The 26969-nt window shown below is 39.3% G+C and overlaps 1 protein-coding gene across 6 annotated transcripts in view; it reads left to right on the top strand.

Moving 5' to 3' along the window:
• pcdh15a (protocadherin-related 15a) overlaps positions 1 to 26969 on the top strand; it is a 167135-nt gene that overhangs the window by 123670 nt on the left and 16496 nt on the right. For all 6 annotated transcript variants that reach the window (XM_035531806.1, XM_035531808.1, XM_035531809.1 and 3 more), the window contains 11 exons: positions 4399 to 4539; positions 4661 to 4773; positions 12690 to 12799; positions 13369 to 13509; positions 14491 to 14618; positions 17147 to 17362; positions 18512 to 18600; positions 21718 to 21894; positions 23183 to 23401; positions 25364 to 25372; positions 25863 to 25973. In XM_035531806.1, coding sequence (XP_035387699.1) covers positions 4399 to 4539; positions 4661 to 4773; positions 12690 to 12799; positions 13369 to 13509; positions 14491 to 14618; positions 17147 to 17362; positions 18512 to 18600; positions 21718 to 21894; positions 23183 to 23401; positions 25364 to 25372; positions 25863 to 25973 — 1454 coding nt within the window. The remainder of the gene's footprint in view (positions 1 to 4398; positions 4540 to 4660; positions 4774 to 12689; positions 12800 to 13368; positions 13510 to 14490; positions 14619 to 17146; positions 17363 to 18511; positions 18601 to 21717; positions 21895 to 23182; positions 23402 to 25363; positions 25373 to 25862; positions 25974 to 26969) is intronic.

Below are 26969 nucleotides of genomic sequence, written 5' to 3'. Positions count from 1 at the left end.
TAGTCATGATAAATAACAACTTTTACATGTTCTGTCATACAAATAGCTGTAGTAGTTTTATATCAGTGCTGTTTAAATAAACAGTGTTGAGAACTGTATCATTTTATTTTCATCTAGGAACAGTAGGGTGTTTGATACTATGTAGGCTATGAATGCATACCCAGACTTTAAGTTACAGAATGTAATCACAATTTAAATTGTCAGCTCAAAATGACAATTTTCCACAAATTATTCTTCACTGCAACTAACTGTACACCTACAAGATGTTTCTAAGAAATAATAGTTTTTAAAGAAGTGTATGGTAAGTATCTGGTATAGGTGTAAGTATACTGGAGCACTGAAAGGAACACACACAGTCTTGCAGGTCTGATGTGATATGAACAGCCAGAGCTTTATAGGAAAACAGATGTGAGTGGAAAGTGAGTACCCTTAATGGATGCTAATAGACACTCAGCTGCTTGTCAGTGAACCATGGTCCTAGCTCCCACGGTTCAGCTGCAGCCGGACCAGGGGCCTGCCAGCTGGCTGAGGTCCAGGAGCAGCGGACCTCTGTGTGCCTCACCGCAAGCTGAAAGGGGCCTGTCAGAATGGACGTGTGTATCTTGAGCACTCAGACCCAGAGGTTAAACTGCCCGAGTCAGTAACTGTCAGCATTGCACAGTGTACAGAGTAGTCGGGACCGCACTCATTGGCTTATGGCTACAAAATTCTGTATATTTCATCTGAGAATAGAAACAAAATATGAAAGTTCCCAGCTGGAACTAAAGTCTGAGGCTGTCAGTCTTGTTCTGTGTGTGTGTGTGTGTGTGTGTGTGTGTGTGTGTGTGTGTGTGTGTGTGTGTGTGTGTGTGTGTGTAGGTGGGTGGGTGGTGTGTATGTGTGTGCATGTGTGTGAGTTTGTGCACAGACATGTGGTTGATTTTGAACTAAAGTCAAAATACATATACGGTTTTACAGTTTCACGGTTTTACAATTTTTATATAGTTTTCCAGATATAGATTACGTTTGGTCCTGGCCAAAATTGTGCAGCTATGGGGATTAGCTGTTGAAAACTAATTATAACCTTTAACTAGGTAGACTGGTGAAAATAAGGAAAACATACAGTTTCGTGTCTATAAGAAAATGGACAGAATTTAATTTCCTTTATCAATTTTGGTTCACTTAAACCTCATTTAGTGCACAATATGCAAATGTCCATCATTCCCATTGTGTTGGAAAACACCATGGAGACATCATTCAGCATCAGCAGGTTCTTGTATTTATGTTTGAACTTCAGGTGCAACTGTATCCCAGTTTGAGACCTGTCTCTCATTAAGCCCTGAAATGAGTACTGCTGTAGCTTTGACATTACTGTGGTTATTGAGGCCCAGACTCACCCTGTTACAATATTGACTTCCTTTGTTTTTGCCATTCATAGGAAGGGAAGTGCATGGGATAATTGCAGTAGGCTTAGAGATAAAACATTAAAGGCCAAGTGCTAACAAAAGCTCTGCACTGTCTTCGGGTTCTATGGGGTCCCCATATCTACACTGAATGTTTCAGCAATTAAAGGATGAATAATTAAGCTTTCTCTGTGAGGGAATGTTACTGCAACCCCACACCAAACAGTTCAACAGCCAGCAATAAATCAACAAGCCCCTGAATAAAAGCTAAACATCAGGCAGAAAATGTTCAGCACATTTGAATGCATTTGAGGTGGCGTGTAGGTGGTTGGAGGCAAAGATGTTAAACAGTTTACAGGTTTTATCCCACATGGGAACCAACCTGTTCTGTCTAATGACTTTTCACTTCTATTATTGGGAAAGGGGCTGTAAATCTGTGAATACTGTTGGTCTGTTAATGACCTTGGTCCACTTTTGGTGGTAATAAATGTGTAATGGTGCCCAGTAGATATATTGTGTTACTTGGGAACTGAACTGATGTTAATAATAGTAATAGTTTAAAACACAAGACTGGACATACATTCCTTCTGTCCCAAATTCATTCTTTAAAGGTCTGTCTGTGTGTAATAGTATATGGTTGTGTGCCTATGTGCAAGTGTGCGTGGATATGGGTGTTAGGATATATATATATATATATATATATATTATTTTATTTTTATTTTTTTATGAGGTCCCAAAAACAATATCCATAATTAAGCAATAAATCTAAGTTATCTTGCCATGCCAGCACCTGCAGTTTTCTCAAGTGCTGCCATAACTGCAGGTTAGTGGCAGTTGATGTGAGAGACTCTGTCATCAGCATTTTTCATGACACCCTCTAACTGTGAAGAGGTCAGGAAAGGATACATGGTTGCAAGCACATCTAATGCCAGAATAATACCTAGACATTTGGTCTTCTGTTACTCTCCCCAAAGCAGGGTGTTAGGAGTGTAGCTTTCAGTGGCCGTCATGACCTTGTGGTTAACTAAGGTTAAATTCATGCCCTCCCTTTACATTATTCTTACATTAACACTAACTTTTTAGTGTTAAATGCTATACTTGACACAAATGCAAAGAAAATCTACATAGAGATAATCATAGAGAGCCTGTGTTAAACAGTAAAACCCAAACACCATCTGTTTTTCTTTTTTTAAAGCTCCTCTATTATGTTTCTTGGCTGTCAGAGGTCTGAATTCCAAATGTTTTCTCCCCCTGTCTGCACTCTTAATGACTACTTGTAGTACAAAGTGTTGTGTTTACAGAAGAATAGCTGAACCCAGAGAGAAGCTCCTGAGTTGGAGTTAGTGATGGAGTGAGATGTTGTACACTGACTAAAACATGCCCCAGAGCAGTCATTGCACTACTGAATGACTACAGTACATGGTATGGGAAAGAGAGAAGCTTTTAGCATCTGCAACCTGTCACAAGCTCACGTATCAGGTTTTTAAGCGTTGATTTGCTGTTTTGTTCTGCACTCCTGGAGAATGGTTAGAAACAAGAAAAGAAGACTTTAAAAGAAAATCTTTTTTAGGTGAATTGTCATCTTGAGCAGCTGTTTGCATCTGTTAGACAGGTATGATGTAAATAAGATTATTTATATTTAAATTATGTGCTTTGATCTAAGTGCTTCACAATGCAGACATTCATGCAGAATACATAGTTTCCCAGTTCCCTATTCCCAAAATAGTATATGCCAGACACAGACAATTTAGAAAAAGTTCTTCTGCCTTTTATCTTATTGGTAATAGCTTAGGCCATCTGAAGTGACTTTTCCCATTTATATGAATTTGAAATTAATGTATTAATATGCAGGATATTGAAGAATTAATTAGACTCAGTATTATAGAATGTTAGACAAAATAAGTTATAGAGTAATCCAGTTTAAAGTAGGGCAATGTATTCTAGACAAAATTACATATTCCAATGACATTGTTACATATTGTCACTGTGATATTCCTTGTAGTACAGTGAAAACACATTCTGATTGAAATTATTTATGCTTTGTGGATCTTGTGCTGTGATTCATCAAACAGCAACAGAACACTCATTTGGAACATCTGAGATGGTTTGGATACTTACAGCATACTGTTAACACTGATGTGTTAGAGGACTCTTTTGCATATCACATCTGTCTTGACAGAGGCCAATATCGCAATTATGATTAATAAGAAATATGTTTTGGGTCATATTTACATGTATGAATGCTGATGGGTCTTATTGTTACAGCCAATCTAGTAATTTCCTCTTTGTGCAAAAGTCAAGTAAAAAATCAAGTCAAGTGAAATTTATTTATATAGCACGTTTTACAACAATTGTTGTCACAAAGCAGATTTACAAATGTGCAAGTGCAAGCCCTCAGTGAGCAAAGCAAGTCAAGGGCAACAGTGGCAAGGAAAATCTCCCTAGAGCATGAGGAAGAAACATTAAGAAGGAACAGAAGTCATCATGACAGGCTTTTTGGTTGTGGCAGGCTGTAGTCCTTAGAATGAGAACATAGCATGGAATTTGGTGTAGTTTTTAAAACTTCACAATGGCAAATTTGTAGGAATTTGTATGAACCATAGCAACCAATGAATGCTAAAGGTTAGGGATTAGAGTGTGTTGTGCAATCATCTTTTATGACTTAATTTGTGCTAAATCCAATGAAGTCACTGTAGCTCATTTTAATTCCTATGAGGTTTGCTTGTATAGTGGATACTAGCCAAGAGCAGGGCTTGAACTGAATTTGCCATTGTCCTGGCCATTACAGGCTTACCCATTCATAATAGATAGTACTTCCGCTATAATTCCTCTTTAATCTTTGCTATAGCTTCCCTGAGAAACCAAGGCTCTATCCTTTGGTCCCTTTCTGTAACACACACACAATTGCATATTTTGCAATTTCAATGTATTCTCTCTAGCAGATTTGAATAAAAGATGTTATAATCTGTTATAAACAATATATGTATTTATGGTAATCGGATGCGTCTGGCCTCAGGGGACCGCGGCAGGCAGAGTACGCTACAGAGTGGATCAGGAGCAGTCGCCTTATAGTGGCAGGATTTTTGATGTAGAGGAGTTGTCCGGGAGGGTCGTCACCAAAGTCAACCTGAATGAGGAACCCAGCACTATGTTCCAAGTATGTCCACAGCAGCCCAAACCCCTCACGCTCCTCCTGCGGTTGCATGCATTGTGTTTGTGTTTATCTTAGCAGTGCTTTGAGTATGCCTCTGACCTGTGGGACCCGTGCGTTTGTGTAGCTGGTGCTGATTGCCTATGATGACGGTGAGCCGATGAAGCTGAACTGGACAGTGGTGGAGATCACAGTGCTGCAGCCTTCCAGGATACCCATCTTCACAGAAGAGGAGTACAGGTGCGTCCGACAAGCCTGCAGAGCACTCCCCCTTTCCAGCTGTAGATTAGTTACTTTGGCATGCTGCTGCCAGCTACACTTCATGGGCCCAGCACATGCCAAAGGATAGAATAAGCTTTTATTGGTGCTCACCTGTTTTTCATGACAGTTGGCTCATGCTTTGTAACTGTGCAGTAGGTATGTCTGTGCAGCAGGCCCTCTAGTTACGGAGTCTACTGTCAGTAATATATTTGGTATTTCAAGACAAAACACAGGTAACCACCAGAACATGCAAATCCATGTAGAGCGTAGTGAAACTGTGTCTGCCTGAGACACTGGAGCTGGCTGCGCTGCTGTGCTGTCTGTCACTATATAAAAGCACTTTGCTCTGCCTCTGCTGTGTCTGCTGCTGTTATGCAGTGGCATGTTTTTGATAGCAGAAGATTTGATCAGAGTGGCAATAGCAGGTGAGTGTGAAGTGCTGCAACTTTCTTGTTCATAGTGATGCTCTTTGACAAAAATCTACAAATTCTAAAAATTTCAGCTTTGATACATCAAGTTCTTTTTCAAAATAAGTGATGATAGCATCTTGTGAACAAAATAAATTTTTTTGCCTCTACACAAGGTGTTAAATGGTCAATGAATCAAATGTTTAACATTTTATGTAACTGTATTGAGAGCAGTTCAAATTTGGAAAAATGTCAGTGGATACCATTTAAGGGGGAAATAATTCATTTCCCCTCCCTGTATCTTTTCTGGTATGGAGTTATTGGTGAGAAACTGCATTTAAAATGTTAATCATTTTACCACTAAATTTGGAAAAATTATTCCAAACTGAGTGAACAATTAATTAATTATTGAAGACTACTGAACTTACAATAAATTTATTCTTGAATGACTTTTTTCTTTATGATAATTCAGTGCCTGTTTTCACAGGCACACTGAATTGCAATAACCTTAATGAGGAATTTCTATGAATATGCAACTCTTGCAAGCTTGACACTAGCTTGCACAGGGAAGCATTATGTTCTTTCCACACCAAGCTAAGAGGGCATGTCTGTCATTTATTTCATTTCTTCTTTATCTGGTTTAAATATTGAATGTGCTGTGCTTTGGAAGGTTCAGTGTTTAAGAACATGTGAGCTGTCACTGGGCGTTGTAACAAAGGCCCTGGAAGGTATGAGACCCTGATGACGTTAGTTCATTCCATGGTCCTCCCTGCCTCTTCTGGCACTGGCTGTCATCAGTGACTGACATTCTGCTGTATCAGTGGAATGTTCTTCACACAAGTTTTGTTTTGCTTTGTCTGTATTTGTCCTCTTAATCTCTGAGAAGATTTTGAATGTTAATCTCCTTCACACTTCAATACTTTTAGAACAAGATTTTTATCTTAATTGCAGCATTTATTTTCTTAATCTTTTTTGCAATGCTCAGTTGTTGCACATTGTAAGATGTATTAAGGAAAATGCAATGCCACCTGCCTCTGTTCTGTTGTTCAGCTGTCTGGGAGTCATCATCTTGGGGCAGAAAAACAGGGCAGGCTTCCAGCACATGTATGTAGGTGATCAGATAGGCTTTTCAACTGTTCACTGTGCATGTGTTTAGGTGATCAGACAGGCTTTTCAGCTGTTCTCTGCGACACATAGACTTGCCTCAAAGCCCGACTATGTGCTATACCTCTGCAGAACAGGTCAAAACAAGCATGGTAAGGTGATAAAGGAGCAATACTGTACAGTGCTTGTGAGGTCCACAGCTGCAGGGATCACTGTCGCCTAAGTCTCCAAAGTCCATCCTTAGCCTATAGAAGTGACTACTCATATTATGGCCAAGGGCATTCATCTTTTTATCACCACATTATGACAAAGATGATGACCACACTAGCTAATGACAGTCCTTCAGCTCCGTTCAAGTCATACTATAGAGATTTTTAATTAACAGTTGTCAATTAGTTCACAATAACATGAATATAATATTGACTAAAGGATATTTCCCATAAAGGGTGCAATATTCATAATTTTATGCTGACATTGTCCTATTGTAATTAAACATTTTTAATGAAGGGGAATTATCTAATGTTAGGACATCAATTAATTCATGTTCATTAAGTCAATGTTCCAATTAATAAAAGCCATCACAAATGGACCAGACCTTTGGTTCAGAAGTTAATTAAATCAAGTGTGCTAATGTAGTATCAAAACCTCCACACTCCATGTTGACACTTACCAGAATAATTAGATGTCACTCACAGGGCTAAAGGGGATAGCATTCATTTTTTAATAGAGAAAATTCCAACCTGCATTTAATCTGGAAAGGTTTGTTTGAGAGTATCAAATGTGTGTGATTAAAGTTAACTTTAATATTTTTATGGTGACATATCTAACTGGGCCTCAAGTGTTCCTCATGAGTGTTGCCACTTCCCAGCATGCCTGGCACACTGCAGTCCTTCAGTTCAAGGTAATGATGCCCACACATAGCAACAGTTGCCATAGTGATGATACTTCAAAGGGCAGACCTCAATCTTAATTAGGGATGATATGCTGTGCTGTACATATAAATAGCAATGGCACTGATGCTTGGCTTGTAGCCAGGAGGGAGGAATGGGCACTGGTAAAAGGCTAATACACTTTAATGTTATATCTAATCCTAGCAGCTCTTTTCTTAAGTCAGGTCACTGAGCATGATACCATTAGCATAGCAAACTAAACAGCAAGGATGTTTTAGATAGATAGAACTGCAGCAAGCTTCCGTGTGTTTATCAATAAAAGGCAAATCAAATACACTAGGTAGATAGAGTACAATGTAAATATAGTAAGTATTTATAGTGTAGGAGTACTTTGCTAGGCCTAGAAATCTGTCTGGCAGGGCTGGGTAAACAAATCCTGCCAGGAGCAAAATCACTGTCAGAGGCATTGATAGACTAGGCTAAACTAATTAACAGCAGATCCAACATCTTGTCTCCTGTACAATTTATAATGTGTAGCACTAATGATCTGGCTAATTCCCACAAATGTTAACATGGTCTTCTGCCACTTAAGTAAAAAATGTAGAAAGCAGACCATGGAACATGCAATAACAGTAGATGATTAGAGATAAGGTTTTAGATTGCATTCTTGAAAAGTACTAATTTTTCCCATCAAATACTGTATTTTACGAATGCCACTGGCATTTAAAGGCTTTTTGTCTTTTAGAAAAGTGCAGTGTGTTTTTAGCATACTTTGATGTTTTAGATATCCATGATTTTGATATCCATATCATTACAACCTATATACAAGCCAGTTAAGTTAAGCCAGGTTCCTGAACCTCTTTCATCTGAATTAAATTTACTTTTTTTCACCATTATCCACAGCCATGCATCTAGGAATTGTTTTGTTTGTGCTTATACCAACCTCTGGGTAATTTCAAATCTGAACATGCTTTCATTCCAAAGGTCAGTAAGGGCACAGGTGGACATCCGTCCTGCCCACAGGTGTCCTGTCTATGGGGATGGTGTGTGTGTATGTGTATATATATATATATATATATATATATATATATATATATATATATATATATATATATATATATATATATATATATATATATATATATATATATATATATAATTCTAATTATTATACATTGAACATATTCAATGTATATGTTCATATTTAATGTAGCTCTCAATATATACATAAAGTATATTTATAGTTTTAACAGCCCACAGACTCTATAATAGCACCCAGTAGCTGCGCTATGATTTAGCTGCCTCTCCAAACCAGCAATATGGTACAGCTATGAACAAGTTGTCATGGGCTCATTGTATTTTTCTGACATTGTGGAATAATTTGCTGCACTTCTGTGGATTACCTTTTTTGTGGGCCTATCTTTAGTGGTACTCATAATTAATATGAAAGGTATGATATTTCAGGTATATTTTGTTGCCAGTGAAGATGTCATACTCTTGTTTAGCCACAGCTTCTTATGTTTAGCCAAGAATCCTTAAGTGAGTTTAAGTATGTATGTAACGTAATGAACATTTGTCAAATTATTATGAATTGACTACTGAATACAATATGCTTTGTTGACTTACAATATTCTCTGTGTTATTTTTATTCATATGCTTTTTGGGGGGCTTTAGGACAGTCAAGTGTTTGGGGATTGTGGGAGTTTGAGTGCAGTAAGACTTAATATGATTTTATATTTTGCTCTTATGTCATGGGACTAAGACCTTGGTTCTATTTTGACTGCAGGGTTATTCACAGTGAAGCTTCCTCTGTGAGGGGGAAGTGTTCAAAAGCTGGGTGCTGGCTGGAACAGAGGCGGTGTAAGAGCAGTCTCAAGAAAAAAAGAAAAAAAAAGAGAACCCTAATGGCCTGGGGTGCAGGGAGATAAAGTGTTTCTCTGTAGACCTCATTAGTTCACTCTATAACTCTGCTTCTGTAGGACTGATAAAAGCACACAGTGAGAAAGGGCTTTATGTCCATACACCCTTGTGCTGTTTATATGGGTTCATATTCACCATGTCATTTGTTTGAAGTTTTTTTTGTTGATAAAAGTGTCAAGTCTGTCACTGTTTAGCTCCTTTGACCCTTTGCAACAGAACTGCAATAAAAGAGGCTTGGACCAGTAATGTCTACAATCAGTAATGTCTACAATATGTTCTATACTCTACACGCCATAAGCAGAGCCGGCCTTCACTTGTGAATGCCCACAGTTAATACTGATATTAGAGGTCTGTTTTCAGTGTACACTATATCCTGCAGGAATACTAGAGCTCTGTTTTCAGTGTACAATATACCCTGCAGGAATACCAGAGGTCATTTTTTTCAGTGTACAATATACTCTGCAGTAATATTAGGGTTCTGTTCTCTGTGCACTCTATAGTAAATCGCAATTTAAGAAATTATGTATTTTCTTCAAATCATGAAATTAGTCAGCAAAGACTACAATATGTGCTTGTGTAGTATTATCTTTTGTAAAGTTGACTGTACAGGGTGTCATTTCAGGAAAATGTACATATTGTGCACATATTATTATGTACACCGCTTCCATAAAACGTTAACAATATTTTGCAGTATAAAAATACAAGTATGAAATTGCTCTGAACGGTGCGTTAAGGAAATAGCAAACCTCATGTTATTTGTTAGGTCTGAAAATGCAATGGAACATGAGGTTCCAGTATTGTATTGCATGTAGCAATGAGTCATAAGCTTAAAATTTTGTTGAACTAAATCTAAAATGATGTTCCTTAACAGTTAGCAATCGTATCTACTGAAACGCAGTATTATAAGTATGACTGGTAAAGAACTTTAATCTGTGACCTATCCGTCGCAATAATATAGCGTCACAATATAAAATAATTGCTGTGGGCATAAGTTTAAAAGCAGTTCTTAGGGTCTGCTAGGGTTGTGTAAGCATGAAGATAGTCCTAAGATTTCAGGTTAGGCACACACAAGCTTGTCAATCACACACATACACACACAAACTCACATTCATACAATGTAGCAGACCTTGTTCTTTAATGCCAGGTCTTGTCTATATCTTTTGTTGTTTTGCCCTGGGCCACTGCATTTATGACACCTAAAAGCTGCTGTATGTGAGTGTACATGCACTTGTGTGTGTGTGTGTGTGTGTGTGTGTGTGTGTGTGTGTGTGTGTGTGTGTGTGTGTGTGTGTGTGTGTTTGTGTGAGCGCGTATGCGCGTGTGTGTGTGTGTGTGTGTGTGTGTGTGTGTGTGTGTGAGAGAGAGAGGGAGAGAGAGAGAGAGAGAGAGCGAGAGAGAGAGAGCATCAAAACCTTTTTTCCTTGGCTACTGATATGATCTATAGCTTCATATCATTCACCTAAAAACAGTACTACTGCTGTCGCACATATGCATTTATTGTTTGAATAAGAAAGACACTAATGACATTCTATCAATTAAGTAAATTAAGTTATCGCTTAAGCACTTTGTGTATTTGAATGCCATAGCTATTTGTAATGACTATATGAGAAAAATGTTACAGTCTAATTTTCTAATGTTTTTGTAGCTAGCCAACTATCATGTTATCTAAGAAGAATAGAGACTGTCAGTATAAGACCTGTACCATTTCAAATGTCATTACAGGTGGAAGGTTTGAAGTACCCTTTAAGTCTGCTCTTACAGACTACTCTGAGTTGAGTTCTTTTTAATGAGCCTCATTTGTAAACTGAGCTTATTAAGACCCTGGCAAAAAAAGAGACTAAATAATGTTTGTATAAAAAACTATCTACAAGGCAATGTTTTATCATGTTTCATTTTTAGCTGTCAACTTGCTGATGTGCTGATTCTAATACGAACACACGAGTGTTTGTTTCCTGATGATGTTGCATTGTCAGTGGTCCCTGATAGAACTCAGAGCATTTTCAAATCTGCTTCAGTAACAACTCTTGTTTGTGCCAGTTAATAGCATTTAGGCTAATTAGTAATTATTAAAAAGCACCCCACAGTGAATTTAAATGTATCTAATATAGGTACCCAGCCATATAACAAGTGCTGCACTGATCTGAGGCAGATGCTGGGCTGAGTTGGAGCCTTTTCCCTCTTCTTTACTGAATGAACTTGAAGGCTTCAGCCAGGGCCACTGACGCCCTGTCTGTACCTGAAGTAGCTCTGACCCTTGTGCTTCCTATGGAGCTCAGCTGAAGGACATAAGAACACATGCATGGCTGGTTATATAAAAAATAAGCTTCAATGAAGGTTTCATCTGCTGAAGGCACTTGAAGTCTGCCAAGTTTGTGAGATGAAAGCAAAAGAGAGAGGAAAACATGAGGAAATGGAATGAGTTGACATCATCCTTCCGTCTGCATCATGACATTGTTTATAGCCTCAAATCTCTCTCGCTGTTTTCCTCTTCTCCCTGAAACTTCCTCTCACTTTCTGTGCTCTGTAGTGTTGGTGTGAGAGGCAGTCACTTGTTCGTTCTCTTTAACAGTGTGCCTCATCTGAAAGGAGCAGGGATACAGTATGAAGTACGTCAGAGCCAGGTCACCACATCCTACTCCCCCTAAGTTCTCTTATCTGCCCCTCCACTGGCTATTTGTGGCTTGGTTCATTTCCATAGTAACCAAAGGTGAAGCTTATCCACTTTTAGCATGCTTCAGACTTTTGGCTGACGGTGGAACTGTCAAGGCTCTAGGCTGTATCGCCTCAGTGAGAACCAAGAGAACACTTCACCGGCATTCGGCTCCAGCGGGTCCAGAAGAGGACTGGGGGTTGTCATGGGGCTGCCCTGTCCGTGCTCACTCAGGTGCCTTTAGTTTTTTATAGAGGTTCAGTGGAGCAGAAGGTGACTGTGGTTATCTACTCTCCCCAGCCCGTCCGCCTCCACACACACACTTCTGTATGTGTCTGCCTGCCTTGGTTTGTCAGTGCCATAACTGGACAAGCACAGGACCATTTTCTGCATTGTTACCAGATGACAACATGATTGTGAGGAATAAAATTGCTGCAGAAGGATTGTTTTTTATCACACTTTTTTTTTTCTTTAGGAATAGTGTTTAAATATGACTGTCCCACCCTTCCTGTTCTAGGCTCCTTGAACCTTTAAGTGTCTTTCCATGCTAGATACCCCAAGCCTATTCCCATGAACTCTAAAATAGGGTGTGCACTGCTTTATTATCCCAGTATCACCTCAGTGTCCCTTAGTGTGACTCTGAAAGCATACCACCCGCATACCACCCTTTCATCTCATTCTATAGGTACTGCTAGTGTGTAGGGATTGAAGAGTACTCAGTGAAGATTAATCATGCTGGATTTTTGCCCTTCTCCTCACAATATGTTTTTCTTTGGCAGCCTTATATAATGCTGGAGCTGAAACATGCTCAGGAGAACTGCAGCTTGCTGTACTATATATGAGGCATGATGGAGAGTCTTGAATGAATGGGAGAATGCAGGCACCCTATTTAGGTGAGTTGATTTGTGCATTGTTTATGCTCAGGTTTAGTCCAGTGAGTGAGAATGCTCCAGTCGGCCAGGCCGCAGGCATGATCCTAGCAGCAGCTGTCAACACCACCATCTTCTACTCCATTGTGGGAGGCAATGAAAAGGGTGAGTGATGCAGACAGAGGGAGTGGAGCTCTGCTCCAGATCCAGCATCTATTACGTCTGTTCTCACTCAAACATGCACACAAACACACTTACACACACACACACACACACACACACACACACACACACACACACACACAAACACCCCACCTTGTTTATTATGTTGAAAACAGAGGATTGTGTTTAGACAGAAATTGCTAGTGCCACCACCATGCAGAGTCATTTATTAGCTGTAGTGACTCTATCTGGGGATCTGCGTGCCCTTGCTCCCTCCCCTTGGGGAGTGTGCTCAGTGCGCTCGCACCATCCCTGGCTGAGGATCCCATTTCCTGCAGCAGCATTGTTCATTGTCACCATGCTCATTAGCCCTATGGACTTTTCTTATGTGAAGCAGCTAGCCCTGGCACACCCAAGAGACTTACAAGACACTCACCTGTGTGACTGTAGGAATCATAACAACTCTCAGCATTATCTCAGAAAAATCTCTTCTCTCTGTCAGCACTGTGTTTCTGTCCAGTGTGTTTATGGTCAGTGTGATATCCTCTGATCAGTGTGGATTGTGTCTTTAGGTGTGTTCAGAGTGGACAACCGCACTGGCATGATCTACACAGCTAAGCCGCTGGACTATGAGACAGTGGTCAGCTACGAGCTCCGTGTGCAGGCTGACCCCCTGGCTCTTGTTCTGGCCAACCTGCGTGTGCCTTCCAAAAGTAAGTGCTTCAGCAAATAAATCAATAAATAAGTAAATAAACCTGTGACCTCAAATGTGACCTTTTGAATGAACCAAGTTCAATAAAGGTTGCTAGAATGCTCTGGATATGTGTACGTCTGTGTGTGTATGCACATGCTGACTGACATGCATCCACTATCTGATCTGATTCCTGTAGTGGCAGCCTCGGAAGTCAGCAGAGGGCATTACTGCATTACTGTAGCCCCCCTGGCTCTTGTCTATACCAACACATGCCTCTTCCTGCTGAGCACTTTTATTAAAACTTTATTGAACGTGCTTTAAAAGGATTTGGGAAGAATAGGATTGGAGTCAACTGATTAAGATTGTCACAGGCCAGTTAGTCAGATGTGCGCACCCACCTACGCAAACATTAAAGCATACTTTGCCACAAATAACAGCACAAACTTAATAATGCAATGTTAATGTTCTGAATCAATTTAGGCTGAGTGGGTTTTTTTTTGCTTGTGTGCAGGCTGAAAATGCACTTCAATCCCATTCAAGAGCTCATTGTCCTACAGGGGGGAACGACTGCTGAATAGCATCGCATAGGCTAGGGAACTGTTGCAAAGGATACATATGCATGTGTGTATGTGTGTGTAGGTTTGAGTCAATGTGCATGAGTACGTATCTTATATGATCTATAGGTGTTTATTTGTCCTGTTGCCCTAGAAGATCCCCAGTGCCTAGCCAAATGGCAGTGGTATTTTTGTTGTTGCACAGTAGAGGGAAAAAGCTTTTTGACAGTGAATATTTCTCATTTGTACTGCTGCTTGGAGGCTGAGCAGGCTTTGTATACGTATTTATTCTGTGCACCACTATGATTAACTGTGACAAATAGGTTCAGCATTTCCCCCTACTGAGAGGTATTTCTAGACTGCCCTTTCCCATTTCTTTTGTATTTATATTTGTGTTTGTGTGTGTGTCTGTGTCTGTGTCTGTGTCTGCATGCAAATTGAAACAGCGAACACGGCGAAGGTGTTCATTGATGTGCAGGATGAGAACGACCACCCCCCGGTGTTCACAGAGTCTCTGTATATCGGCGGAGTAACTGAGGATACAAAGACATTTACATCAGTCCTGAAGATTATTGTGAGTATCCTTTTGTGTGTTTCTGGTTGTGGTGTGTGAATAGGCATTTGTGTGTGTGTGTGTGTGTGTGTGTGTGTATGTGTGTATCTGTATAGACTGAGTCGATGGGGGCACTTTGGCTTGAATATCCATGCTGGATTGCTGTTAAAGCACCAAATTCTCAACTCATGGTCAGTCAGGCTTCTCCCATTTCTGTAGTTTTGGAAGGGCTTCTGGAAGTTCCAGCTGCCAGCTGCAGTATACTCCATGTGACTGGTGGAACATCTGCCCCCGCACACCTGTCAGCACTGGTGCAATGCCACCCACCTCCACCCCCACTCCATGCCTGTCCAATTAGGCCTTGTCCTCCCCTCTCCCTCTCGCCCTCTGCTAGAAGCTACCTCTTCGCTGCCAAAGTTTTGGCAAATATCCTTGCCTCTCTCCTGCTCCAAGTCTGTTCCGAGCCCTGTGCACTTACCAGCCATTATAAAGTCTCCATGCATAGGCACATGGATGTACACCCAGCTGGCATTAGGTGTAATTCATGATTCGGCAGAGTTGAGTGGAGAGGGCTTGAGGCTGGACTAGCTGAAGACAATGAGACAGTTTGGATGCTGGACTAGCAGGGTTCCACAGTTTCTGAGCAGAAATAACATAGGAGCAGGCACTTTAAATTAAGCAACTAGAGTCTCAAGAAAAGAAAAGCTCTGTGTGTTTCTCACCATGTAATGCTACCACTAAGAATCAGGGCTAAAAAAACAGATATGGATGAAATAGGTGACTCAGAGATTTCAACCAAAAGTCAGAACAAGACAATACTAGCTGTAAGCGTATAACAATTTATTGCCTCTCTCCTGCTGGATTGGAAATGCCTTTCCATTTATCATCTTTCACTGACATGTCTACAGTGTCTTGAAGAAATACCCTGGAATTAAACCAGAAAACATATGTTAATAAGCATACAGACCAATTTATGAGCATTCAGAGATGTGTTTTATCAAATGACTTCCACAGGGCTTAATTCCAGGGCATAATTTGGTATTCTGAAATCAAGCACTGAATAAAAAGAAAATGTAAAGCTTTTTCAAAGTACTCTGAATGCTGACAAAATTTGTTTTTTGAAGTTTAATCCTAGACTATTCCTTTAATTTGAAGGAATAATGAATGTGGATAAATACAGTAAGTTGTTGGTTGACTTTAATAGACAAACACAAGCCATGTCTGCCATATACCCTAATTGATATGACAGAGAGTTATAAAACACATTCTGCAGTAATTATCTGACTAGAGGAGAGTTTGGAAAGGAGTTTGCATGTAGCGTCCCACAGCAGAATGACTGACCTACCTTACTGATATTGTTGCAGATAAAAACACTGACACAAGTGAATGGACCTAACTTACAATGCTATCCATTTTTTTTTTACTTTTTTTGTAAGTTTGTGTGTCATGTCAGATTCACCTGACGTGCTGTTTGTCACGGTGCACTTTGTCTCTAAATGTAATGCTTTCATTTGTCTCCAAATATGATGCCTTCTAAGGGTTCAACATTTCAGCTTTCAGAAGCATCATTTAAACAGTATCATGAGAGAGAGAACGCTTCACCATGGCCATGACTGGGCTCAAGACATGAGAGGGAACACCTCACCACAGCTGTGATTGGGCTGTAGATATGAGAGGGAGCACCTTATCATGACTGTGATTGGTCTGTAGATACAAGAGGGAACACCTCACCATAAGGCCTGTGGCATTTTGCCAAAGATAATGACATTTATTAGTTAACAGTAAGTGACAACAGATTTTGATTTGTTTGTTTATTTAATAATTCATTTGACTCTGCCAACACAAATAGTTTCGCAACTGGACTGGGACTGGACTGTTGCCAAGCAAAACATTTTCCTGCACACTAGCTTGCTACTTTCTGTTAGTCTACTGTACATTAATGTAAGGCAGCCACTTTCTTTCATGTACATTTATTAGTATGTTTCCATTTCCAGTGAAATTTCCTATGAAATAAGAGTCTGTTAACAGCTGTTCCTGGCATGTGTGATTCTGATGTGTTAACAGCAAAGGTTGATACATGTATAGTTAAAGGTCCTAGTGCACTCGTGGAATCGTGGAATCGTGCACTCGTCTCTTGTTCAATCAAATTACTTGGTCAGAACTATTCTATAAGGGGCATTATGCTTCAGGCTATCGTCATGATTTAGTATGGGAGGACAGTGGAGCAAAGGTCAAATCCTTCTGTCAAACAGGACAATCACAACATGATTATATAGCAAGTTTCATTTCTAGTTCCAAATTCACATTTCTTCACCCTAGTAAAATAGACCATAGTTTTTTCTTTTGGAAACAGCTGTGTATGGCAGGTCTAGCTCTCAGGCATAATAGGAATTCTTAATAAAAATGAATGTGAATGTGGCAAATTTTCCCAAATTATTCACGAGGAGTTTAAGAACAAATGTGTGTTTCTTCCATGAGACCTATTGTGGCCTATGGTGAAATATTCTGATCAATGAAATATTCTATTTTGTGTGTTGTTCTTTCACCAGGCTACAGACAAAGACACAGGAAACTACAGTAAGATGGCATATAGACTTATAATCCCACCCACAGCAGAGGGGCAGGATAGCTTTGTGATTGAGAAGTACTCGGGCATCATCAAGAGTGCCATCATGTTTCGCAACATGCGACGTTCCTACTTCAAATTTGAGGTCATTGCCACTGATGACTATGGCAAGGGTCTCAGCAGTAGTGCCCAGGTGGTGGTAAGTGTGTGTGTGCGGGTGTGTGTTCACTAGCACTCTTGCATGTTTGTAAAGGGCAGTGGTAGTGTAGTGGTTAAGGTACTTCACTTGTAATTAGAAGGTTGTGGGTTCAAGCCCCTGAACCCTCACTTGCTCAAGTTGTATTCGGTCATAACTGTAAGTTGCTTTTGCTAAAAGTGTCAGGTAAATGTACTTGTGTAATTGATGGGCAAAGTGGTGCCTTTGAGACCAGCACTGTGAAATGTGTTTGTCTATAATCCCTCAACCTATAAATTAAACCCTTTTTTGTCTAAGCCATTTGGTAGATTTGTTAGTTGATGTTTTATTAATAAAGTCTATGGTCACATGAATTATGTAAGCACTTTGTTCTGGGTCATTACTATCTAAGGAAGGTGAACATACAAATTTACAAAATGTATAAAAAGTAATAACACTAAATAATTTAGAGTTTAGTGTATAAATTGGATCTGGGAATACACCACGCAGTCAACTACCATGATATGAAGCTACTATCCTATTAAGCTGTTAGTATAATATGTTTGATAGACATGTTTCATAAGAATCCAAATTTGTGTTTTTGTGTGTGTGTGTGTGTGTGTGTGTGTGTGTGTGTGTGTGTGTGTGAGTGTGTGTGTGTGTGTGTGTGTGTTTGTTTGTCTACAGACTTGTTGTTTACTCTCAATTGAATCAGCTGTCCTGCTAATTGTACTTTCTGGTACTTGTACAGCTAGTGAATTTGCAAGAAATCTATTGAACTAATAAGTACCTAATAAAATAAAAAGGGTTGGGGGAATTGTAAGAACGTGTACTAGTGTGTGTGTGTGTGTGTGTGTGTGTGTGTGTGTGTGTGTGTGTGTCTGTGTGTGTCTGACAAAGGCCTTAATGCATCCATTGCATGGCTTAATTTGTTTTCCAAGTAGACTACACTGTAGCAGCAGTGGTAAAGGTTTAGAAAGGTTCAATCAGAGGTCTTTGGGCATTTAATGGTGAGCAGAATTGAAGTTCAATAAACCACCATATGGCCACCTGATACAAGAAAGATCTTCCAAGCTCAAATGAATCAGAAATGTGCCCTCTATCTTTGTTTCTCTCTCTGTTTCTCCCTCTCCCCCTCCTCTCTCTCTGTGTCTGCCTGTCTCTCTCTCTCAGGTGTCAGTGGTGAATGCATTGGATATGCAAGTAGTGGTGTCCAATGTGCCGCCCACTGTAGTGGAAGAGAACAAAGACCAACTGGTCAGGTGACTGTTGTTTAAATGAACTGCTCAGCCAAAATCACCTATCTATCAAAAGCACACACTAAACATAGCCTCCACTAAAGACTCATTTGACTTATTTGCATGTTGATTAGGGGTGTCCCTGAGTAAGAATTTAAGTTGAATCTTGGGTGAAAACACCCAAGTAAATATGTCTTCTTGACTTGACATAAGAATTTATTTTATAATAGGATGTGTTATCCCCAAAAACTGTACTCAAGTAAAAGTACTGTTACTTTAAAAATAATTACTCAAGTAGAAGTACATTTATGCACACCATTTAAATGTATTACTTAAGTAAAAATAAGAAAGTATCTGTTAAAAGCTCATGTAGCAAGTTACATATTTGGAACTCATTTTATAACACAAGGCAACAATGTGTGTGTTTGCGTGTGTGTGTGCATGTGTCCCAAACTAAAATATGAGGTCCTCATAGTTCCTTTTTATGCTGAATTCAAATCTGTTTATAAGATGTTTCTATCAGGCATGTTTTTTTAGAGAATGTTTCAGGTTCTTATTCATAAATAAGGCTGTTATTACACTTAAAATATGTACAATCTTGAACATCCCTCTCAAGTGTCCAGTAATAGTTTGCCAGCAGAAGGGCTCCACTTTCCTTGGTACCAATTTGCCATAGGCATACTATACATAATTATATGTGAGTATAATCGATTGTAAACTATTTGTTCAGCACTTTGGTAGATGTCTGCTGAATACCATACATGTAGATGCCACTATAATGGAACAAAAACAACCCTCTGGTGGATAGAGAAATTCTGAAAGCATATTTGGATTCAATGTGCAAAAATACTTTATAAACAGCTGCATTTCTTTGCTCTGGGATACATAAAATACATGAGGTTTTTCATATTATATAAATATTGTGCATATAGGTCACAAGCATCACACTGGACTTTGTGATTAGTGGGAATATTCCAAGCTCTTGCCAAAGGTCACTTACTAGACATTTTACTTTTCATTATATTTACATTGCAATTAGGCGACTGATCAGTCAGAGCGTCTGGCTAGCTAGATATCCTACATTGCCTAGCTAACAACTGCGGCTGTATGTGGTTGAAAGAAAAATCAATATATAAAATCAATAAGAAACCTTCATTTTATACCCTTGAAACCATTATAATGTTGCAAATATGCTCCAGTATGGGGCATGAATTCCTGCATGCCAAACGTTCAATTCAGCTGCTGCATTTAATTTTCAGCTGCTTGTAGTTTATAGCTACGTAGCCATTTTTTCTTAGAATATCATTGAAATCGGTCCACACTTTCATATTAATAATGCACATTAGGAGAGAGCACCGATTTCACACAGAGATATGTGAAAAGGATATACTTTTCATAAATGTGATTTGAGTCCCAAGACAGAAATTGTGCCTGCTCTCTGTTCATATCATTCTAGTGCCCAGCAGGGACACTCAGTGATCATCTTTAGGGATTTCATTAACCCGCCCACACTGGACAAAACATACAAAATGTTAAAATTATTTTAAAATGTATCAGAAGGAATGTAAGTAAAATGTAAGTACATTTTTGACCTAGTGAAGGTACTCAAGTACAAAGTACACTTATTTAAAACAACTCTTAAAAGTAGAATTTGTTCAAAAAGTTACTTATTTACCAGGAGTCAACAAAGCGATTCCAGAATATCTGGTAAAACAGGGACAAAGCAATACCAACAGAAACACAGACAGAAGCATGAACTGAACACAGATAAACTGAAAACAGATGAAACATGGGAAAACACAGAGAGCAATACAACACATAATAAAGGAGAGTAACAATACTCGGGGATAATTGTAATAACCGACAAAACAAAACTGAGACATGGGAAATATATACACACCCAGGTAAATGAAGAAAAAGTAGACTGGCTGTAACCGTCACAGTAACCATGACTTTGAAAGGGGAAATCTTGGCAAAAAACAAGCAATTCTTTGTCAAATTCATACATTCAGCACCCCGATGTAGCTGGAATGGATTGAGCCTTGTTTCATTACTTCATTTTGCAATGATTTGACAGTGAGATTAGCAGTCAAAGCAGGCTCCTTTGATCAAATTGTTGAATATTCGACTATTTGGTGTCACCCAGAGTGCTCACATTATTTGAGCACAGCAACTTTTGCAGTATGTGTGCTCGATCATTTAGGTCCTTTGTTGATTTGGGGGAGTGTTGCATTTTAGCAGTACTTTTCCAGACATTAGCTTTAGGACTTTATACACTGTTGACTGGTACACAGTTCTCTTGTCTAAACTATGGACCTCAGTATATATTTTGAAGGAAAGCACTTCATCCTGCTGTTGATTAATAAATAGACAGTGCCAAAAAAAGTGACCAAAATGATATTAAACAAATTCAAACTACAGATTTTTTAGATTCTTTAGATTTGTGAAAGTAGCCAACTTTTGGTGTTCACTCAGCCAGTTTCCTGAGGTGCTCTCTCTCTCTCTCTCTCTCTCTCTCTCTCTATATATATATATATATATATATATATATATATATATATATATATATCTATATATATATATATATATATATATATATATATATATATATATATATATATTTATATATACACACATATATATATATATATATATATATATATATGTGTGTGTGTGTGTGTGTGTGTCAGGGTTAGGTTTCCAGAGAAACAGGATGCTTTGAAGCACTTTGTTTGATCTCTGCATTTTTTTGGGTGTTATTATTAAAATATTAATAAATAGGTAGATGCTGTATTTCTGAGGCGTAACAGTCTCTGAGGGTAGACGTGGGTGTGTGCATGTATGTCATAGTCTTTTGTGTGTGTGTGTGTGCTCATAGTCCTTGTAGTCATCTCTTTCTTTGCACAGGGAGGAGTATGATGGAAGTCACAGCTGTAGGAAAGCTGTTCCTCAGTCTGTTGGTGCAGGATCTTATTTTCCTGAACCATTTGCCTGACAGAGGTTCAAAGAGAGAGTGACCATGATGTGTGGTGTCAAGTGTAAATAGTATAATTATTTAACATGAATACTGATGATGATGTTTTCCAGGTGTGTTATGGTTATGGGAAGGCTCTGTTTAATCTTTTGGTCTTCTCATGACAGGATTCTGGAGCGCTATATACAGGACCAGATCCCTGGTGCTAAAGTGATTGTGGAATCTATTGGGCCCAGGAGGTATGGGGAAGGCTATTCATTGGAGGACTACAGCAAATCAGACCTCCAGGTGTATGCCATTGACCCTCTCACCAACAGAGCCATATCTCGCCAAGAGCTCTTCAAGTAAGCAGTGAATATAACACCCATAGTGACATGGGACAAAACAAGCTAGTGTGTGACTGAACATATAAGACTGAACATCTTCTCTTATTCTGTTGGGTACAGAATAGCAATAATGATTATGCATTATTAATAGTTAATTGTATCCATTTTAGTTGAAGCTGAGTGATTTTGATAATTGCACATGGAGTGCAGAGACATGTTCAGAAGCATATAGTGTATTATACTTTATTTTTGTCAATTTGAAAATGCATAACTGGGGTCATACAAACTTAATAAGCACATTTAGTAATCAAAGAGAGTATATGGATGATAAATGTTTGTTTTTCTTTATGTTTGAGTTCTTTTAACAATAACATTATTCTTCAGCTGTGAAATTCAAAGGGCACAAAAAAGGGACATGTGCTCATTCTCTTGCCCCTCCCCTCTCTCTGAAATCACTCAGCACTGGTAGTGCATGTTATTACTAGTGTACACTGTATATAAAGTGTAGTGTATACAATGTTAATAGGGACACATCAAATGATGGGTTCATTGTGAGTAACTGCAGTGTACTGTAGTAAAAGATACAGATGCTGATACAAATATTATTGTAGTGAAGTACAAGGTTTCCAGAGAAACAGCATAGAGCTTCATCAGCTGTGCAAGCAAGCAAAGTGTTTCACAGCTTTTCAGGGCATCTGTGTACTTCACTACAATTTTAAATATCTATCTGTCTGTCTGTCTGGCAAACAAAAAATGTTCAGAGCATACTCTACTATATTTGCATATGCTTTATGTATATGCTTTAGTAAAAATATTATTAAATTACTGTACATTCTGGATATTTCCTTTATTAACAGAGTGCACATAATAAAGCATAAAGCATAAGATTACCAACAGCAGGCTTCATATATAACAGGAACAGCCAAGTTCCAGCATCCCAAATAGAAAAAAGCTATTTAATATGTGATATGTGGATAAATCAGTTATGAAGTGATGGTAGTTACTACTCCTTTTTGCCCTAGTTCAGGGGAAACAGAATCTGTAAATAAGGGCCCATTCATGCATTAACAACACTTTTTTAATGGATACATTATCCATTGTTCACTCATCTGTAGTTTATTTAAGATGAACATTTTATTTTAAAATTCATAATAAATTGCTAAAGCTATTTCACCTGTGTGAATGTGTGAATAGTAATATATCAGTATAAAAATAAAGGTATTTTCCTCACTTTTTTGTGGGTCTAAGTAGATCTGAATCTGAATGTCATTTTCTGAAGTAATAATGATTCCTGTGTGGTTGCCAGTTTTCTGGGTGGTAAGATTCTGGACATCAGTAAAGAGTTCCAGCCATATCTGGGTGAAGGGGGCAGGATTCTGGAGATCCGCTCGCCTGACATTGTGGCTACGGTGAAGAAGGCTGCACAGGCTGTGGGCTACACGGAGGGGGCACTGCTCGCACTCGCCATCATCATTATACTCTGCTGTATCCCTGCCATCCTCATCGTCATGGTAACCTACAGACAGTGAGTACTACCATGGACACCCACTCAAGTAATGGAGTAGGACCACAATAGTGTACGATTGGTAAGCTTGTCTGAGGGACTAGAGTTGGGGCAGTGGAATTGGATTCATTTGTGTTTCTTGGAGTCAAGGATGCTTTTACCAGAAAGAGGGGATGGAAGGAGGTAGAGGGAGGGAACAATGGGAATGGGTGCCAGGTATTAAGATGGGTCTTTCTCTGTAATTAGCCATGCCAGCAGGCTAATCCCCCCCACCGGCAATGCGTGAAAAAAGAATAGTTAAAGCCAATTGTGACAGGTCCACTGCATTCTCTCTGCTTATCACCCAGTTCTGTTACACCTCAGCCAGCCTTGGAATAATCCTGCAAGTGCTTCTGCTTCTTCAGCAATGCCTCAGTATCTCTCTGAAGTGAGCTAAACTAAGAGGGAGAGAAAGAGAGAGATACACAGAGAATGAGAGACAGAACTGCAGTCAGAATGCTATAGTCAGGCTGAAAGGGAGAGATTCATGGGGAGAAGCAACTATAGCACATCACTGTATCTGTCATCAGCTAATGTGTCAACCCAGTTCAGGTACATAGTCACTCAGGAAACACAAACACACACAGACACCTTGATCTAAACTTCAGGCAGGCATTAACATAAATGTATAAATAGATGTGAACAGGCAGATTAGCGCATCATAGAACAGCTACTGTTCTATTCAGTTAATTATAACTAAGTTTTATGTTTTATTTATATCTTACCATTTACAATAGACATTTTCACAAGGAGACAAGGAGCGTTGCAGAATTTTGCATTCAGACCCCATGATGATCAAGTGGAGGATTATGATGGCAAGAAAAAAACACTAAGAGCGCAATGAGAGGACAATGAGAACCAATGAGGAAAATGAGAACCAATCCCCTTCTGGGAAGTACCTAGAAGTAGAATTATAATAACAGGTGCAGTGCTGCAAAAGCAGAATTACTACAGAGGCATCCAGAGCATATAGAGTGAACATCTGGGAGATAAGCTATTGACCAGTGTTAAAAGTATGTCAAACAGCAGAGGGCCTATTGATTTCACATGCACATTGATTGCACATACAGGGCAATGAGACTAGATTGCTATATTGAGCTTTAAAGATGTTTTAAGTGGAGGGCTTCATCTGATAACCCTGCTATTGATAATGATGATGTTGCCAGTTTCTACACTTGTGCATAAAGATAGGATACATTTCAAGAAAAGCATATGTAAATTATGCACCCTCTCTTCTTTCAGCTGTGGCAACATTATTTTACGTATTTGTTTCAGAAACACAGTTTCTCTATCACTGTAGTAAACCATAAGATCTTTTGTCTTCTGGGTAACTGCTTTCTAGTTAAATAATGTTTAGTTATGAGATGGTAGAGAACTACTGTGTGACTTTCTAATAGCAAGCATGAAGCCTGGGGTCAGCACCAAAGAAGGCATGCTGTCTAAGCACAAGAGAGGTGGAGAGCGCAGGAGAGAGTCTGCAGGAGGAAAAAGGTTTCAGAAGGGAAATGGGCTTAGGGAACAAGGCTGTAGAGAGACAGATGGAAACAGAAACAGAGCGAGGAAAGAGAGAGCGCCACCGAGAGCCCATTTCTCTCTCAACAGTGCAGAAGGGGGAGATGAGTGATATTCTACAGGCTAAACTCTTATCTCTGCAAGGAGAGTGAATTGGGGAGAGGGGTGGGGCAACGTGCATATTCTACCACCTGCAGCCGCTGATTCATGTCCAGCCACATGAAAGAAGAGACACATTATTATTAAAACCCAGTATTTCTAAAGAGCAACGGAGATGCTGGTGAAGTCCTCCTGTTTAATTTAGTCTTTGTGTCATGTTTTGATAAGGAGATTCTGCCGGGCTAATTATCTAACAATACCACTTATCCCTTTTAATTTTTCTCTCCTTTTTTCTTCCACCCCATTGTGGTTGTGCGTGGACCCTTTCATCAGATTCAAAGAGTAAGTGCTATTCATCCATTTTGTTAATTATTCTCTGAAAACTCCCACATCCTCATTATTCAACTTAGCCCTCTAAATGAGAACACACAAATCAAAAGGTTGAACAGCAGTGATGAATAAAGGATATTCACATCCCTGCTATCTGTTCTAATGCAGTTATAGATCCTTTTGGAAAAAAAAAAGAACAAAAATGGCATGCTTTCATCACAGTCATAAAGTACAAAAGAAATGGGCTCACTTTCCTCATAATAAACCCACCCCACCCTGCTTCAGACCACACTCTGGCTCTCGGTGGAAGGTTCTGAATAAGAAACAAAAATCTCCACAATTTGAATGAGCCATGTTGAAGTGCGTCAGATGTGACCTACAGGAATTTTTTTTATTTGGTCTCTGGCTGGTAGGCTCATGTGACACAAGAACAAGACTGAGTTTGTGTTATGCCTGTGGGCAACCTGTTAAAAGTCATAAACGTTATTACTGTGATTTGTAGGAGACAGGCTGAGTGTGCCAAAACTGCTCGTATCCAGATGGCACTTCCTGTTGGCAAGTCACCTGCTGCAGCTCCAGCCAATCTCTATGAAGAGCTGGGAGATAGCAAAACGTGAGTCCTTTTTCTTACCTGGTAACCTTTAAAAATGGGGGGGGGGGGTGGATAGGATGTGTGTAGGTGTGTATACGTGGGTGTGGCTGTGTTTAGTGTGATGAATGTACTTGGTATTCATGTGGACTCTTAGCATTTTTTTTACCAGTGCTATCTATAGTGTGTGCTATAGTGTGTCCATGTAAAGGTCGTGTTAAAGTCATAACTGAATTTCCACTGTAGAAGTTATTTAGGCTGGTTCGGACCATCAGGGTACAAATAAGAAATTTTTTGTTCTACTCTGCAGTAGAACACCCCTTCCTCCAACTGCGAACCATATTGGTATAGTTTCAATATCAAGAGCTTCGCCTTTGATGTTATTACTGCTTTGATTTCCCAATGCTGCACTTCGACATTTAGTTGTCGTTATCAACAGAATCATCCCTGTACCTCTCAGAGCATGCTGATTGGTCTGAATGAAAAATGACTATAGAAACACCTACCAGTGGGAGCTTCAGTAATGCCAGACAGAATCCATGCAGCAAAATAAGTGAGTTTTAACAGGATAGCAGTGACCTTATCTGTCATTTAGAAGAGAAATGAGATTTCCTATTATAACGGACTTTTATGGCCCTCTCAGCATTTCTGTGTGCTCTAAGGAAGTAAGGCTGGGCTAAATTAGCTTTGCTTTTGTCCATTTTATGGCAAATGTGTCTGCAGTGTTGTGATCACTGGACACATACAGCCATTAGTGCAGCAAGAGCCGATTGCCAAGTTAAAGACCCAGTTAAATGTATAATGAAATGTTGTTTGTTAAGATTTCACCAGAGACATAACTGCCTCTCCTTCAGGTAAACAGTGTTGATTTAAAGCAATGAGAATAAATGCAGCTGCTAACTCAAAATAATGGAGCCGTAGGGTTTTTCTTTTATAATCTGCTTGGTCAAGGAAAGTATCTAGAGCAAATTCCCTTAGCTGCAGATGAATAACAGAGAGTTCCAACAATGAGTGAGTGAG

This window comes from Electrophorus electricus, chromosome 11 (assembly GCF_013358815.1).
Source record: "Electrophorus electricus isolate fEleEle1 chromosome 11, fEleEle1.pri, whole genome shotgun sequence".
Taxonomy (NCBI): domain Eukaryota; kingdom Metazoa; phylum Chordata; class Actinopteri; order Gymnotiformes; family Gymnotidae; genus Electrophorus; species Electrophorus electricus.
The sequence above is the reverse complement of the archived record's forward strand: the minus strand, read 5'-3'. Positions and strand labels throughout refer to the sequence as shown.